The sequence below is a fragment of the Catharus ustulatus genome, chromosome 11 (assembly GCF_009819885.2).
Source record: "Catharus ustulatus isolate bCatUst1 chromosome 11, bCatUst1.pri.v2, whole genome shotgun sequence".
NCBI classification, from domain to species: Eukaryota; Metazoa; Chordata; class Aves; order Passeriformes; family Turdidae; genus Catharus; species Catharus ustulatus.
In genome coordinates, this window is record NC_046231.1 from 8,164,648 (window position 1) to 8,182,343 (window position 17,696).

At 39.2% G+C, this 17,696-nt stretch overlaps 1 protein-coding gene across 5 annotated transcripts in view; it reads left to right on the top strand.

Moving 5' to 3' along the window:
- PHKB (phosphorylase kinase regulatory subunit beta) overlaps nucleotides 1-17,696 on the top strand; it is a 70,569-nt gene that overhangs the window by 37,176 nt on the left and 15,697 nt on the right. For all 5 annotated transcript variants that reach the window (XM_033069355.2, XM_033069352.2, XM_042779622.1 and 2 more), the window contains 10 exons: nucleotides 868-962; nucleotides 8,069-8,124; nucleotides 8,290-8,383; nucleotides 11,833-11,916; nucleotides 12,103-12,207; nucleotides 13,019-13,101; nucleotides 13,182-13,272; nucleotides 15,514-15,575; nucleotides 15,664-15,826; nucleotides 16,638-16,719. In XM_033069355.2, coding sequence (XP_032925246.1) covers nucleotides 868-962; nucleotides 8,069-8,124; nucleotides 8,290-8,383; nucleotides 11,833-11,916; nucleotides 12,103-12,207; nucleotides 13,019-13,101; nucleotides 13,182-13,272; nucleotides 15,514-15,575; nucleotides 15,664-15,826; nucleotides 16,638-16,719 — 915 coding nt within the window. The remainder of the gene's footprint in view (nucleotides 1-867; nucleotides 963-8,068; nucleotides 8,125-8,289; nucleotides 8,384-11,832; nucleotides 11,917-12,102; nucleotides 12,208-13,018; nucleotides 13,102-13,181; nucleotides 13,273-15,513; nucleotides 15,576-15,663; nucleotides 15,827-16,637; nucleotides 16,720-17,696) is intronic.

A 17,696-nucleotide genomic window follows, 5' to 3' on the forward strand; every position in this document is an offset into this window, starting at 1 on the left:
ATTAATACCTTATTCCCTTGTGTTGGGGCTTTTTAAGAGTAGATACAAAATTGTTGACTTTGAGATAGCAGAAATGAAAATATATTGTGACTTACTCTGTGTTAGGAATTAGATCAAGTTTGGACAGTTTCCTGTCAAAATTTTGGTAGAAGAAAGCTTATTTTGAGGGTATAATAGCTCATACTAGATTATGAACCAGTATGTGAGGAATTTGTTGAAACTTTTTAATAGTGTATATTTATTGGAGTGCTTAATTTTTGGTTTTTTCAGAAGAAGATTAAAGTCCTGGAATTTTAGGTTTGGTGGGGCCCCCCTCAGAATAAAAACCACCTCCATGTAGAAACTGCTAGATTTCAAATATTTTTAATTAGGTTTTTTTCATAATTTCTGTCTGAAGTACCTTATTGAGAGGTACCTTTGATATCTCTTATCCTTCCAAGGATTCAAGTCATGTGATTACCTTGAGAGAGAGGCTGTCTGCTTTTCTGCAAAGCTAAACAGTTTTTGCTGGTCGCTGAGTTTGTAGTTAAAGCTCTAGAATAATTCCATTGTTGTGGATTAAGGGCTTTTTATGTGACTTGTGCTGTGGAGTCTGTTGTCTGCATATAATCTATTAGCGTATCTTTGTGAGCAAATAAAGGCTTGGATTTTTATACTGCAGTGTTGTAATTACCTGTAGCAAGAACAAAGCTTGAGTCATTAATTTTAAAATTAATAGAATTCTGAATTTTTCAGAACGTGCTTTTATGAGTCATTGATATAAAACAAAGCAGAACCAACTACAACACAAAAGTTGACATGGCTTCTTCACAAAAGCTGCAAAAAGCACTCAAGTTGTTCTGTATTTCTGTTCTCATTTTCTTTCAGTTGATAAATTAGTGAGTCCTAAAGACCTGGACCCCATCGGCCGGTATGTCCCTCCCCCAGACCAGCGGAACGTCAGCATGAGGTTTTCAAACCAGGTAAGCACTAGCTTAGTATTGCAGTATTTTTATTGCAAAATTGTCATCTAGCTGCTGTACATGATCCTCTAACATTGCAGTTAAAGTGCAAGGAAAGTGCAAGGAAAAATGTGTGTACATTTTCTGAATTGATGGAGGATTGCTTTTAAAAGGAAGATTGTAATGTGCAGTTTTGGGGAAGTGATGAACATTTGCCTTCAAATTAAGTGATGCAGTCAAAATGATAGATAAATTTATGTTTAAACAGCTGCTAATAAATAGGTATGTGTGTTTGAGTTATAAGTTATGTCAGGAAGGTAAAAATGAGCCTGCTTTTCTTACTCCTTCAAAGTAATTTCTACTGCAACATATAAATATTGTTTTGTATTTAAAGCTCCTAAGAGCTACAGGAATGAGGTTCTTTTTGTTTTGGTATGGTTGATGCACCATCCCTGGAGGTATTTGAAAGATGTGCAGATGTGGCATTTAGGGACAGGGTTCAGTGTGGGTTTGGGAGTGCTGTGTCAATGGTTGGGTGCAATGACTGTAAAGGCCCTTTAATGATTCTGTGATTCCATGTGCTCCTGTATTTGAATTAAATGCATGGCAGGAATGACTGACCAGGGTTAGGGAGTGCTTGAAACATGGTAATTGAAATATGTAGTGGATAGGACAGCAGAATATGAATATGTCTGTGTGTAGGGAACTCCATTTATTAAAGAGGTAAGAACTGTGTGTATGGAAATGTGTAGCTCAAAGACGTGTTTCAGCCGTTTAATTTCTTGTATAAGGAATGTATATTTAGGAAGTTTCCTTGTTCAGCATTGTGAATTTGTTTTTGAGGCATAAAAGATGAAGTATTTATCTTAAGATTCAGGCCAAGTTCCGAACTGAACAATGTTTTTCTTGTTCTATCCAAATGCTGCTTATCCCCTCAGTTTCCTACTATTTCCTGTTACCAAGGTAATCCATGTGCCTGGCTGTTGCTTCATTCATAATGAGACTTTCATTGTTCACAGTGCAGCATTTGCCATGTTCCTGTGAGATAATGAAAGCTCAGTGATGTCATTTGTCCCTGGTTTCTTTGTTTGTTCTGCATCATGAGATTATGAATGTGACAGAACCTGGGAGCTGCTGGTCCTTTTGGGGTGCCCTGAGGAAGGGCCTGTTTTGAGTCAGGGCTGCTGCAGCCCATCCGATTCCTCTTTCTGTGGTTCTTCAAACCAGTCACTTTTAATATGCCACAGCTGAGCACTTTAAAGAAGATGCAGCTTTGTTCTAAAGGCACTCTATGACTCATCAGGAAATGTCTTAGTACAAAAGCATTTTTACTACTGTTTGGGGTACCCAATATGTGATAGGCAGTTTTCAGATCTTCAGAGACAAATAGCCTCTGCCCTGAGAGCTTCCCAAAAGGGATAATAAATAATACAATGGTAATTTACTTATTCATGACTTACTCATTGAGGGCCACTTGGTGAATCAATAAAGAACTTAGTAAAATGCAGCTACTCTATAAAATTCAGCAATGTAATAGGGACTTTAAAAGTCAACAATTTGAATGCCTTGAAAATAACAGCTGAATTTTGATATTTTACTTCATCTTCAGAACAATGCATGAAGAAGGAAGGAAATTCAGGGCCTAGGTCTGCTTTTAGTTCTGTTCTTCCTGTGGTGATGCTCCATTGCCGTGGATGATTGTGCCTGCATTTCTTGCATTTGTAAATGCTGTAACTGTCCCAGATGTGGTTTCCAGTGTGGGTTAGAAGGAAAGGATGCCCTTGTGAATTATTGGAGAGACATCACTGGCATCAGGCCTTTGGGATTGCAGCCTCCAAGCAGCAGAGTAGAAATGGTGACCAGAAGGGTTCATGTCCCTGTGAGGCTGCCAGGTGGAATTTCTTTGGGATTGTTTGTACTGAAACAGTTGCTGCAGTGTTTTGTGTGGTTTTACTGCTGCAGTTTCAGGGCAAAATGTTCCTTCATGCAGATGTCAATGGGTCTTGATCCCTCCAGAGAAGGTTAAAGATGCAAAGATGCCCTGACATGACTCAGGTGAGCTGTACCAGCAAGTTCCAGACAAGACTCTTGAGTCTGGCTTTTTTAATCCACATTTTAGATTTGCTTAACCAGTTTGTCTGAATATTTGATTATGCCATTTTATCTAATTGAGCTAATTTATGCAAAATCAGTATCTAGTATTTGCCTTAAATTGCAGGGAAAATGACTAAAAATTCCATACAAAATGAGAACACAGCACATCTTAATGATGTCTTTACAAATCAAAAGTAGTTTCTTCTCTTTAATGATGTCTTCTCTTTTCCATACAACTAAAGAATTATTCAATTAAATTCGACAGAAAACTATTTCCACTTGTATTAAATTTCATTCCTGTAAGCAATAAACAAGGATATGTAAAAATTTCAGAGGCTGGTGTATATAAATTTTGTTGTGATACAGTGTTTTTAAAGGAGATGTATCAAAAAGAAGGTTTTAAAAATTTTTATTTGAAGCTTTGTGCTAAGTAAATATTTCTTCAAGAAATGTGTTTTCCGTGTAGGCATGTTTTCATTTTGTGGTTGTATTGGCTATAAACTCTAAACACTTGCCACTGAAAAATGTGATTAATTTAATATATATGTGACTTTGGTGCTACTACAAAAGTGTGTCTGATACCCACATAATACTGTTGATTTAATCAAGCAATGGAAAGAATTTCAAATATTCCAACCCAACTTTTACAGCTTAGAAGTATCAATGAAGAATTAGGTAGAGGAAAGTAAGATAATACAGACCTCCAAAGGCAAAAGTGCCATGAAAACTGTATATAACTATGTATAATTACAGCTGGGAGTGCATCAGAAAAACAGATCAAGGACAACCTCATTGCTTGTAGAAAACTGAGGCATCAAATGAGCAGTGCAGTAAAAACATAATAGCCACTAATACTCATTTTGTCTGTTTGTAGTTTGAAGGAAATGTTTTTTCTCCTAATTCAATGCCAGAACCCGTTATTTTCCCCTTTGAGGAGGCTGTGTCCATATGTTGTTTCTTGGGGAAGTGCCAGTGTGGTGCTGGAGCAGGGCTGTGTTTGCTGGGTTTAGTCTGTGTTCAGAACACACTGAAGTATAACAGCAGTCATAGGACTCTTTCTCCTGTGCTTTGCAATCCTAATGGTCAGGTTAGAGCCATGCAGGAGTTCAAAAGAAATGGAATCATCCATACTCTGTTTACTTTGAAAGGAGATAATGCAGGGAATTCTGATTCAGGGTGACTCTTTGCAACTGGATTCCTTAAAAGAGCTTATTTTGTTATTCCTCTTTACTACCTTCAGATTCAGGAGAGATTCAAACTCAGTTTGGGTTGTTGCATTCTATTTTGGGAGGGTGTAGTGTAGAAGAGGGCCTGGATGGTAAAAATAACATTTGAGAAATGAGGCAGGGTGGGGTGAGGCTTTTCTGGAGCTGTTCTGTGTTTTACTGGCACCTATGAAAGCTGATTTATTGCTATGTTATGTTTAATTTCATCTTTAACAAAAAGTCATAATCTGACTTAATTGCCAGAATTTTATCTTCTGAGTTAAGCTGAAATATGTGTTTAGGGTTACACTTAATTAACTGAATTCCCTGCATGTGATGACTGTATTCTTTTAATGTTCTGCTGTGTAGAGTTAGCAATCATTTGTAAGGATTTAATTTCAGGTACTAGGAATTAAGATTAATGCCTATTGATTAAGAGAATTGGGAAGGAAATAGTCAAAATACCAGACTGGATTTTTTTATTTATTCAGGGAAATAGATAACATGTAAAGAAGGAACTACAATTATAACTTGTAGATAGACTAAGATATTTCAACATTTTTGTGTTTAGGATTAGAGCATGTCTAACTTGGATGGAGCCATATTCGTTGAGTTGTTTTGTCATGTTAATTGTAAACATGTTCTTGCTTTCATTCCCTTTACTACAGTTGTTTACCACAGTTGACACAGTTCTAAACTTGCCAAATGCTGTTTTGGAATTTGAAGCACATACCTGTGCTGTGTTTGACTTCAGGGGGCTGGAGTGTCAGTGCCCATGGGCACAGGGTGGTCAGCAATGGTCAGCACTGCCAGAGCAGCTCAGTGCCCATGGGCACAGGGTGGTCAGCAGTGGTCAGTGCTGCCAGAGCAGCTCAGTGCCCATGGGTACAGGGTGGTCAACAGTGGTCAGTACTGCCAGAGCAGCTCAGTGCCCATGGACACAGGGTGGTCAGCAATGGTCAGTGCTGCCAGAGCAGCTCAGTGCCCATGGGCACAGGGTGGTCAGCAGTGGTCAGTGCTCTAGAGCAGCTCAGTGCCCATGGGCACAGGGTGGTCAGCAGTGGTCAGTGCTGCCAGGCAGCTCAGTGCCCATGGGTACAGGGTGGTCAGCAGTGGTCAGTGTTGCCAGAGCAGCTCGGTGCCCATGGGCACAGGGTGGTCAGCAGTGGTCAGTGCTGCCAGGCAGCTCAGTGCCCATGGGTACAGGGTGGTCAACAGTGGTCAGTGTTGCCAGAGCAGCTCGGTGCCCATGGGCACAGGGTGGTCAGCAATGGTCAGCACTGCCAGAGAAGCTCAGTGCCCATGGACACAGGGTGGTCAGCAGTGGTCAGTGCTGCCAGGCAGCTCTGGGACAGTTGGGTTATGGCTCAGGAGCAGCCAGGGGGTCTTGGAGGTGCAGTGTACTCTCTCCTGTTGTGAGCTGTTCCCATTTGCCTCTCCTTGCTCCATGTGCTTGGGAAGTGTGGTGAGTGCCATTTCCATTAGGGCCCTTCAAGGCTCTGCCCCCTTTCTCACATGCTCACAATGAATGGGCTTTTTTCAGAATTCTGAGGTTTCCTGGCAGTGTAAGCAGAGAGGCACAGTGATAACATCTGTGCAGTGAGAGTGCAGCAAAAGGCTGATACTGAGCTGCTTTCTCTGCTCGTGCCAGGAATGGAGTCAGGGATTTTTCCCTTTATCCTACCTCCAACAACAATAACCTTGTTAAAAACTGTGATTTTTAAAAATAATTTTTTTCATTCTCCTTTTTGGAGAGGAAGAACAACTAATCAGTCTTTTATCTTGTTCTTCTGAGGTGTATTTATCATCTGCACAGCATGCAGAATAGAGCTGAAACCGACCCTTCTGCCAAGGATCCAAGGTGGCAGCACAAGGCAGGAGGGGGAGCCTGGGCAGGGGGGCTTTTGTGGTGTCTTGGAGAGACAGTGATGGATGTTGTGGGAACAATACCTGAGCTGGCCTTATTAGACAAATGAGAAAGCCAAGATGTTACAATGGAATTTTTAACAAGATTTATATAGTGTTATATTTAGCAATTTAATCCTTTTCCATATCTCTTTTTTTAAAATATTCAGCAAATACTATGTAGGGCATTCATCACTGGAAAGGGTAACTTCAGTTTTTTTGAGGGTTTTATCTATTATTTTGATCTGTGTTTCTTTAGGCTACTACTTGTGATCCTCCAGGCTGTAACATGTCAAATGACAATAACAGTGACTTGGTGTTTAATATTGCAGCAGCCCTGTAGTTGCACTGCAATGATAGTTATAATTTTCCACAATATTTTGAAGGATCTAGTAGTTTTTCACACAGATTTTGTGTTGTTCCAGTTGTGCTGTAGCTGCATTTCTGTAGTTCTGGCCCGTGTTAGAACCATTTATTCTGCTGTAAATGAATCCTGTCCTTGGCTGTGTGTGAGACAGAACTCATGGGATAGGTACAATTTACACAGTCCTGCTCAGTTCTTCTTTAAGAGGGTAACAGCTGAGTCTTAACTCAAAGACCCTAACTAAGTTAGATCACAGACTGTCTACAGATCAGTAGTCTTGGAAGGGCTCTCTCATTTTCAGTTGGGGGGGGCTTTTGCTCTTTGTTTTATACACAGGGCTGAGTTTTGGGTTGAGTTTTCCTACTGTTTGTATAAATGCAAGTGATAGCACAGTGATCTTACTCCAAGCAGGAAAATCTTCTGATGTCACTTGAACTTCTGACTGCTTCATCTGATCTCTTTGTACACATACTTTCATCAGAAACTTATTTCATGTGGCAAAAAGTCCAAAATGTAGTGCTGGCTGACTTCTGGGGAAAAGAATTTCTTTGCACATCCCTAAGATCTTTACTGATATGAAGGCTTGCAGCTGCCTGAGTAAGCAAGTGTTCCCTCCGAACTTCTCATTCTAAATCATTGTCTATCCCTGTATCATCACAAAAAATGCTGTCTTTATACAGTCAATAGAAGATGTGTTTAACTTCTGTCATTCATGTTCTGGTAGTTTCTAGACAAAAGAAGACAAAAGCATTTTAGCAATGAAAATGTGAGCTGCTCTAAGTTGTACTCTTTTACAGTCAGTGAATGCCAGAGCAGTGAACAAGGACTGGGGGGGTGTTCAGAGCTCATCCTGCCACAGACAGGAAATGTGAATTGCCAGATCAAGACCCAGGGAGTCAAATCAATGATTTCACCCAGCACATTGAATTCACTCCTATTTGCATGATTTCCTGATGTAAAATACTGGTATTTATTTCAAACATGAAGTGTCTGTGTAATAAACAATGCAAGGAAATGCAGCTGTCTCCAGTAAAATGTAGTATGTCATTCGTGTCATTAAAGAGCAGCTGTCTGATGACAATTTTTCAGAGTAAAGGGTTGAAATCATCAGGTCATTATTTCTAAGTTGATTTTATTGTTTACCCAAAAAGCTGAACAATTTCACTCGCTGTAAAAACATGTATCAAAACATCAGGTCATATTAGGCATATAGGAGATGTATTGATTGGATAAATTCTGAATTTTTGTACAAAATAAAATGTTTTCCCATGTAGTTCTTCTTAATTAAAGAAATCCCCAAATTAATCCAAACAGTACAATGATTACCAGAAATCTGTTTATTACTAATTCTCTAAAATGTGTCTTACAGAGTATTATTGGTAGGACAGGCTTCCTGTAGTCTTGAGATTTATAAATCTTCACACTATAAGAAAAAGCAATGCAGACAGTGCTGTCTATCATAATTGTGGATTGTTTAAATAGGCATTGTCCCTGGTCATGCATAAGTGAATAAAATTTTAGTTAGCAATGCCAGTAATGATTTTGTCATTATTTTCCAGGGTCCTTTAGAAAATGATTTGGTGGTACACGTGGCCCTGATAGCAGAAAGCCAGCGGTACGTATTTACTCTTGTTGAGAACCTGTGTATTGAGGAAGGGTTGAACAATACATCTGAAAGGGTGTAGAATAAAATACTGCTACTTCTGTACATCTGCTGCCAAGAGAATTATTAAAACTATTCTGTGATTTGTCATTAAATGTATCTGTATTTCCTTTGTAGCCTACAAGTTTTTCTGAACACATATGGAATCCAAACACAGACCCCTCAGCAGGTGGAACCAATTCAGATATGGGCTCAGAAAGAACTTGTCAAAGTAAGGAATTCTGCATTTTAAATTATTCATCCATCTGTCTATTTCTTTTGTGAAAACAAGGATTTATATCAAGTTATTAGCCTTGTTTCTGCCTAAGCTGTTGTCTACATATTTCCTCCTAATGCAGTTGCAAGGTGTGCTGGCATGGAAGTTACAAATTTCTGCAGCTTTCAGGGAAATGTGGGAGCCCACATGTTCTGTATTATCTGATTAGGCTTATTGCCTGAGCCACTTTCAAAGTATAATGAATGAATAATAAAATTTTAATAACATTAGTAGCTTGGTAAACTGAATGAATCTTGATGGAAAAACAAGCAAATGAGCAATAGTCAAAGAAATGGATGAAGGCAGTAGGCATAAACCTTCACAGGATTTCATAGTGCAGCCCCTGTAACAGGCAATATCCTCATCTCTGTCACTGTTTTCCCTTGGATTGACTGTATCCAGGAAGTCTGGGGTTTGAAATCCTTTTTGGTTTGCCTCTTTAGTTAAGCACATGTAACATACCACAGTTAGAAATGACTGGGATGAAGGATCATCCTCAGGGCCCCCTTCATCTTCCTTGAAGGCTCTGTTTTCTCCTGGGGCAAGGAGTCTTCTGAGAGACAACCACATCCTCACAGGCCTAGGCTGGCCCTGCTAGTCCTGGCTGTAGATCAGGTACACAAAGCTCCTGTCTGACCCTGTGTTGTGCCAGTGGTCTCAAAAGGGAGTGATGAATGTCTGGGGACAGTGCAGGGACAAATTCTGTTTGTAACCCCTGAGGTCCCAGTTGCAGAGCAGGTAACTCTGTGGGGCTCTCCCTCAGAAATCAGGTCACATGGCCAATGCCATGATCTTTATCAGGAGTCTGTAGAAAAAAAGTAAACCCAGAAACAGAGAATAAAGCAACATATTTCAGGTCTCTTAAGTTTGTGAGGATGAAGGATGTGCTAAACCTGGCTGTGGCTTATTCAGAAAAATGCTTACCCTGAATAATGGCTGCCACTAACACCTGAGAAGTCTTAAAACAGGGAGAAGAGAAATATCTGTGTTTCCATTCATCCTTCTTCATTTCTGAACCCATTTTTACTCACTAGCTTTCATGATAATATATTCCAAAATATGTTCTCTTTGTGTCTGTCCTGAAATTCTGTACTGAAACTTAGGTTTAGCAAATGAATACTCCATAACTTTACTATAGAAGTATATGTTGTCTCTGTGTCATCCATCACTTCTTTGGTTTTCCTGACAAAAAGATGAGACCTTCATTAAGTTTTATTATTATGAATTAAATTCCTATCTCTGAAAAAGTCTGTGTTAGGATTTATTTTTCTAAAGCATCTGGCAATTCTGACACTTCCTTCATCCTCATGATGGGTAGGTACAGTTGCCTTGTCAAAAATTACTTTTTAAAGCAGTACCTTGAAAATGTTAATTCACCTGATACAAAACCTCTTCCTAATGGGCTTCTAATACAGACTCTGCCAGAGCTCTGAAGTAAAGAGAATTATGAGAACTGGGGTTTGATCTTGGGGCTTATGCCAATAACCAAAATGAACCAAAAAGCAAACAAACAAAATGTATTTTGAGTAACAGAAGGTTGATCTGTGGAAAATACGGATCTCAGTATTTCCTACTCTGATGCTGTCAGTTCTAAGGAGTATTTAATTTAATCAGAAAATTTTGAACTGCTCTAGTAGCACATGATTACAGTTTAAATTTCTAGAGTTATTAACAAGCATGTGCCCAAAAAAGTGCTCTAAAACAAATGGATGGGGACTGAAAGTAGAATTTGAAGTCATGTAAAGATATCCACAAAGTCAGGGTAGCAGAGGAATGAAGAGAGAAGGAAGAGACAGACATTAAAAGGAGACAAGGGACATGTAATACATAGGAAAAATGTACATCTGGAGTGGAAGAGCAGCACAGGGGAGGAGCAGAATACCCTTTGGGCAGGGGCTGAGAGAGGAAAGGTAGCACAGAAACAGATGGTGTGCAAGACACTGCATTTTGGGCCGTGCTCATAAATCAACCCAACAGCCCAGTCTGCTTTCACAGCCATTTCTTGCTATTAGCAGCTTAATAATCCAGAATTGAAAGGCTTTTTAATAAAAAAACCCAAAGGTGCTTGAAGCAGCTGGACTTGGATGAAACTGTGCATTGTTCAGTGCCTGGTGCTGCATCTGAGCTTTGATTGTATCAGATCAGGATGGAGAACTCTCACTAGAGGAGGAAACTGCTTTAGCAACCTGTGTGTCCACATGGGGCCTCAAGATACAGAGTCTTCAAAAAACAGACAGTGTTACAGTGCTAATGCCGTTCTGCTTTCGGCAAGAAAGCATTTCATGTTCTGCATTCCAGCCAAATGAAGGTGCTTTTAGCGTTAAATGGCCCTGTCTACTGCCAAGCCTCCCTTATTTAGCACAAGGAAAGGTTCAGCATTGTTTGGCTTTGTTATGCACTGATGGGTTGTTGAAGGCTATCAGTGTTCTGGTGTCTCCAACCTTTCCTTCTTGAATACAACTCCTTACTCTGGATGAGCAGGTTATGTAGATAATTGTGTTTATTTTCATTTTTAAATTGCTGTTGGTATTAATGCAGAAACATGGGCAGGATCAGGAAGGCCCCAAGCTGACAGCAATAGAAAACTATTGAGTGTAATGTTTGTTCAAGTGTTTGCTTTCATTTGCTTCTGAATTATCTTCCTATAACATAAGGAAAGATTGAACTTCAGAAAATGTTCAGAATTCTGAATATTCTGCAGTAATGGTGGGTTCCTTACCTAAAACAGGCCAAGTAAGGAAAAATTACATCTTTCAGTCAGGTTTAACTGATACATTTATACTGTATTGCTCACAGATTAGTTGTTTTCTTAAGGTTTTAGTCTCATGCACTGTAATAAATGAAGATTATTTTGCAAAATTGTATCAGTTGAAGTAATGCTAGGCATACAACACACTAATAAGAATCAAACTATGAATAATGAGATAATTCCCTCTTGCTTGTGCTGCTGATGCATTAATTTTCCAGATTTGTGCTAAAATTAGAATAAAGATCTTTAAAGGGTTCTTATATACTCTTATACTTTTGTATCCACTCTGAAAAAGCATCACAGAAGGCAAATTTGACTAGTCAATACATGAAAATGATCCTTTAAAAATTATTTTAATAAGCAATTTGAAAAATCAATAAATATTTTACTTACTTAATATTTATTTACTTCACTTACTTAATATTTACTTAGAATAGATAAGTAATTGGAGCAAAAAGTTAAAAAGAAGACCTACTATAGGAAACAACAGGTGTTTTTTAAAAAACCCAACCCTGAATAGCAATAACAGCCACATTTTCTGAATCATTTTCTCATCAAAGCAGATTGCACAGAGCCTTCTTTGTGAGACATGGCAGGAGCATGAGACAGGCTGGAATCTAGGTTTTTTATCAGTTTTCATGATTCTTTCTCACAGGCTTACTTCCATTTGGGAGTCAATGAGAAATTGGGATTATCTGGAAGACCAGACAGACCCATAGGATGCCTTGGAACATCAAAGGTTATTACAAGAAAAATTTATGTTCTCATTACTGATAAATATTTTAGATAAACATTTAGTCTGTGATTTTAACTAGAATTGAAATGTAATGTTATTTTATGCATATTTTATGACTTTCAAGTCCTTGTGTTTGGCTCTGATGAATGTTTTAAAGAAAAGATTAATGGAAGTTTTCTCTCTCAACAGATTTATCGAATACTAGGGAAGACTGTGGTTTGCTACTCGATCATTTTTGATCTCAGTGATTTCTACATGTCTCAGGATGTTATGATGTTGATTGATGACATTAAGGTATTTGTAACTTTTCCTTTGAATAACTGACAAAAATAGTCTGCAGAAGAATAAACTCTGCAGTGTGATAAAACTGAAAACTCAAAGGGAAACACAGTACAGTGTGTATCATTATAATACAAAAGAAGACTTGCAGCTAGGAAGTGTATTGAGACAAATATCCTGTCAGCCCAGTATGAGTTCTAGCGAGTATCTCTCTGACAAAAACAACTGCCCCCAAAGTGACTGGGAATGCTGTAGGGCAGCAGGCAAATTATCATTTGTTTCTTTGGGAGAACAAATGTTGTTGGCTGAAAAAAAGGAATGAGACTGGTGTTTATAGAAGATGTGAAAGCCTTACCTGAAGGAAACACTACTTGATTTTGCACAAATAATAAAACCTGCCCCCCTTCCCTGCCTGTAGTTTGGCAGCAGCGCAGAGCTCACCTACCACATGTTCTGGGATGGAGCAGCATCAGTGCACAGAAGATGGCCCTGGTGCTTCCATCCCAGTGGCTGGGATTCAAGCTCTGGATCCCCACACACATTTTCTAGGTCATTGCCTGTAGTTCAGAGCACTGCACTGTCTCATGGTTTGCTCCATGATCCATGTATCAGCTTAGGAGTATTTTCAGAAGACTCAGGAAATAGCAGGGCTTCACAGCAGCTTGTGCCTGTTGCAGAAATCTGTTGGTGCTTTAGTAGCTGAGGTGTTTTTAACCTGTTGGGGTTTTCAGGGCTGTAGGTGCTCTGATGTCTTGTTCTGTGTGTTCTGGTAGGCTGTGCTTGTGTTGTTTGGGGTGTTTTGTGACTGATGTTCTTCCTTGCCCAGAATGCCCTGCAGTTCATTAAGCAGTACTGGAAAATGCACGGCCGGCCCCTGTTTGTGGTGCTCATCCGGGAGGACAACATCAGGTAGGGAGAGAGAAAAGCAGAATTCCCAGTGTGGGATTTACCTGAGTGCAAGATTAATGGAGTTCTGTTTCAAATTTCAGAGGGAGCAGATTCAGTCCCATATTAGATATGCTGGCAGCCTTTAGAAAGGGAGTTGTTGGAGGAGTGAAGGTTCACGTCGACAGAGTACAGGTAAGGTGTTTCTCCTGACTGTTGTGTTCTTACTTCCTGGTACTGGCACATGTATTCTTACTAGTTTTGGACTTGATGTGACTTCTGATTTTATTTAGTTTCATAAAAGTAAGGAGTCAAGACTCAAGACATTTGGTACTGTTTGTTTTCTCTCAACAGAAACATGGGTTTATTTTAATTCCTTTTGATGAGTCTTTTGAAAGTCATAATCTTCACAGAGGCTTTTCAGAAGGGAAAAGGGTGTTTTTTTGTTAGGCAGTCTTGTGAAATTACTACCAAAGGATAATGCCACGGTGTCAAGCACTGAGGGATTTATTTTGATTAGGTAATCACAGAGGGGAAGAAAAAGTGCTTCACATATATTAAAATTCTTACAAGAACTATGATCCAGTTTTAACATCTTTGCTATTTGAATGAATCTTAAAGCAGGAACTTTCCTTCATTAAAATGTGAAAATTACCAAGACAGGTGCTGATTTTACATACTCCTATGTGCTAGTTAATCTTAGTTTACACCTATTGAACTATCCTTTTTTTGTAAGAGAAGACTAAAGACAGAGTAATGACTTCTTGTTCCCTAGAAAATCATTAATTTCCCAGAAGAGCTGGGTCACTGGGAAAGGAAATGCTTCTAGCTGTGATGGTTTAAGATATCCTTGGAATATTTAAGTATTTATGTATCTCTCCTGCTCATACATAGGTCATGTAGTCTCTCCTGGTACCATTGACTCTTCCTGTAGCAAATGCCATTACTGCCTATGGAAACCTTTCATTTGGCTGCAGGGTTGTTGTTGTGATTTGGTTTGTTTGTTGTTGTTTTGGGTTTTTTTAATTTAACTGCAGTGACTTTTTTGCTTGCAAGAAAGATTTGCCAGACAAGAAATTTCTCCATCTACCTGTGTCCTTATTCTAAGCAGTACACTTGGCTTTTTTGTTAGCCATTAAAAAGAGCACGTGGGAATACTACAAACAAATGTTTGTTTGACTTGAAGGCCAGTGGAGATGGTGGTGGGTGCCTTTCCTGCTGGGACACCCTGTGCCTGCTCCAGAGCTGAATTGGAATCTGAGTCTTGCTGCACAGCTGGCAGATTTATTACCAGTCTTGTTTCATTATAGGGGAGGATTTGGGAAAAGGAACAAGGGACATGTCTAATTCACAGTGTTTTCTTGAATAATTCATTTATTCCAACAAAATACATATTGATCTTTGTCAGTTGCATTCAGCTGCTTCATTTAGGTGCACATGTTAAACATGCCTTAGAGAAAATGTGTGTCTCTAATTGGATGAATGCTCTTTTTTTCCTGTAAAATGTACCAAATCTGATTTAATTTAAAATTTTGTATGCTTGGAAGTTTAGTAGCTCTTTTCTGATTTTTACCTTCATTGTCATCATGTGTTCAAGCAGATGTGCAAGGCAAAGAATGAATGGCACCAGTAATAAAAGCAAAGCAGGGTTTTTATGTTCTGTCATCTCACAGCGTAACAGATCAATGTTTTACTGCAACTCATGTACAATGAAAATGGAACATAAAAGTTCACAAAACACACTCAGTTTTATTTAGCTAATGAGAACCATCAAAAGCAGTCTTAAAAATGCTGTAGTACAATACATTTCCTCTGGCAGCAGATAAATAGGGAATTCATATAAATTCAGAGTGAATGAATTGTAATGACTACATCAGATAAATGCAGCACTGAGTTTTCAGCTATGTAATCTTTTGAGATGGAAGTATTTGTAAGCTGCATTTGATGTGCAAACTTAGGCCAGGCATGCTTGGATTAGGGAATGAATACAGAGTGGGAATGCTCTTTGTAGTGTTTGCCTGAAACCTCAGTGAGGCTGACAGGAAAACTTCCCGGCCTTCGGCCATGCCTGGAATAATGAGCACTGGGATCCAGAACATGGGGACTGTGCAGGACTCTGAGGAATGCAAATCCTCAGTCTCAAGTGTTTTCATCAGCCCTGGCTTTAGGGGGTGGGCAGTGCTGGATGAAGCTGGACAGGGCAAAAGAACAACGGAACAGAGCAAAAAGGAGACAGCAGTCCCAAGAGACTTCTGCTGCCTTAAGCTGTCTTTTCCCTTATGGAAGAGCACAAATACTCTGAAAGTGTCAACTATTTGGAGCTGTAGATAAACAAACTACTTTCTCAATGGAAACCACCAGCAACATACTGTGAGTAAAAGACAACTACGTGCTTAAGTACATATTTTAAAATTTGTTTTCAATTTTTCATTTCAGACATTAATATCTGGAGCAGTTGTTGAACAACTTGACTTCCTAAGCATCACTGAAACAGAAGAGTAAGGCTATGTGTAAATGGTAGTGATGACTTATTTGATTATTGAATTATTTTCTGAACCATGAAGAAATTAAATACTTCTTTTTCAGGGCTCCTGTATTTAAGAGTTTGGAGGAGCTGGATCTTCCAAAACACTCAAAAGTCAAGAGACAATCTAGTACTCCCAATGCTTCTGAACTTGAACAGCAACCAGATGTAAATATTAATGACTGGAAAAACAAGTCAACATATGAGATCCTGCAGAAACTTAATGTAAGAAAACTTGATAAAAGTACTGTGTAACTTCATTCTTGTGAAATAAGAAATTCTGTGCTGATACTCCTTTTGCTAGCAGCCTTAGATCACCATGATCAGTTTTGGGACACAGCTAATAACATAAAATATCTGATATTCCTCTCCATACTCAGGGAGTCCTTCTTTTTATCTTATGACAGAGCTTCCTGGCCCTTCATGTGTAGCTGTTGGCTCTCAATTTTCCCAGCTGCCCCAATCATCCTTAGTGCTAAGTGACCATCCAGGAGGGGATCCATTTGCCATGTTTTAAGAACAGATATTTTATTGACAAACTGCAAGTCAAAAGACTTGAGCAGTAGGTATTCACTTGAATGGACTGAGAACTTCTTAATGGCATCAAGGGATAGTTCCAATCTGCCATCGGTTTCCTGTGTCTAGAGGAAAACTACCAGTAACTGTTCTAGATCTAGTGTTGATACAAACACACAGTGTTCTGCTTGGTTCCCTATTTCATGACAAGCATTTCAGCTGTAAATTAAAGGACCTGAGAACAAATAATCAGGAAACTTTTCCAAGGTCAAATTATCACAGCTTAATAATAATATCACAGAGAAGCCTCTGCAAGTAACAGTGATAGGGATACAGCGTACATAGGGTATGGAACAGTTGTGAAATCCCCTTGAAAATAAAATATGTAGACTTTTCCTTAAATTGGAAAGAAGAAAAGCCCCTTTGGTTTCACCTGAAAATTTTAATAGCTGTTCTGGCTTTGCTTTAGTGACAATCTGAAGGCTATTTGTGGTTCTGTTGTTGCTGTTTTTTATTAAAGGACTGCAATTGCCTGGCAAGTCAAGTGCTGCTCTCAAGTATATTGCTAAAAAGGGAAGGGCCGAATTTTATCACCAAGGAAGGTAAGAGCTTCTTCCATTTGACTCTTCTGAGCACTGAGGAAGCAGCTGAATGTTGAGTTGCAATGAACATGAATAATAGCTGTGCAGGGCAGCACTTGTGGAGCTCTTTTCTCTGCCATTTAGAGCAATTTCTGCATTAAATAGGACATGCACATTGATGGTGTGGTGGGGAATGAGCTGCTGGACATATGAATGCTTTTAGATTGTTTGTAGGCCAGTGCTGTATTTGGTTATAATTTTGAATGCATAGATTAGGAAAAAATGCAGGATTTGACCTTACAAAGAAAACGAAAACAAAAGACAAGTCTAAATGTCTGTAACAGTCTGAACTATATAAGGCTTTATACCGAATTTTTATTTTGCTTTGATGTAATCTGACTTCGACTTATCTGTGGAGCTCTGGTTTTGTATTATGGCTTTTTTTTTAGAGCACAGGGTCTAAGTTCCTATAATATAATTCTGAAAAGGCTACTGAGACTTTGGGATTTTGTGCTGCTTGAAGTTTGGTGCTTTGTCTTTTTTTCCAAAGATAACTTTTAAGTTGCCTTTTTATATATGACTACTCAGAAAAAGAGGGCTGTTCAAACCAAAGAATATACTCTTAGAATTCATCAAGCAGTGGGATACATGAGATGGGACTTCCCACCTCATGTTACAGAGCCCTGCTTCTTCATTTTGGCATGAGATGGCTGGAGAAGAGCTGTCATGTTGACGTAAACATACATTATATCTGTATTGCTATGTTAAAAATATCATGGCATCTATAGGATATCCTGAGTTAGAAGGGACCCACAAGGATCATCATCCTTCACATGACACCCCAGCAATCCCCCACGTGCCTGAGAGCTTCCTGAGCTCTGTCAGCTTTGGTGCTGTGCCCACTGCCCTGGGGAACCTGTTCCAGTGTCCAGCCAGCCTCTGAGTGAAGAACCTTTTTCCTGACACCCAACCTGAGCCTCCCCTGACTCAGCTCCAGC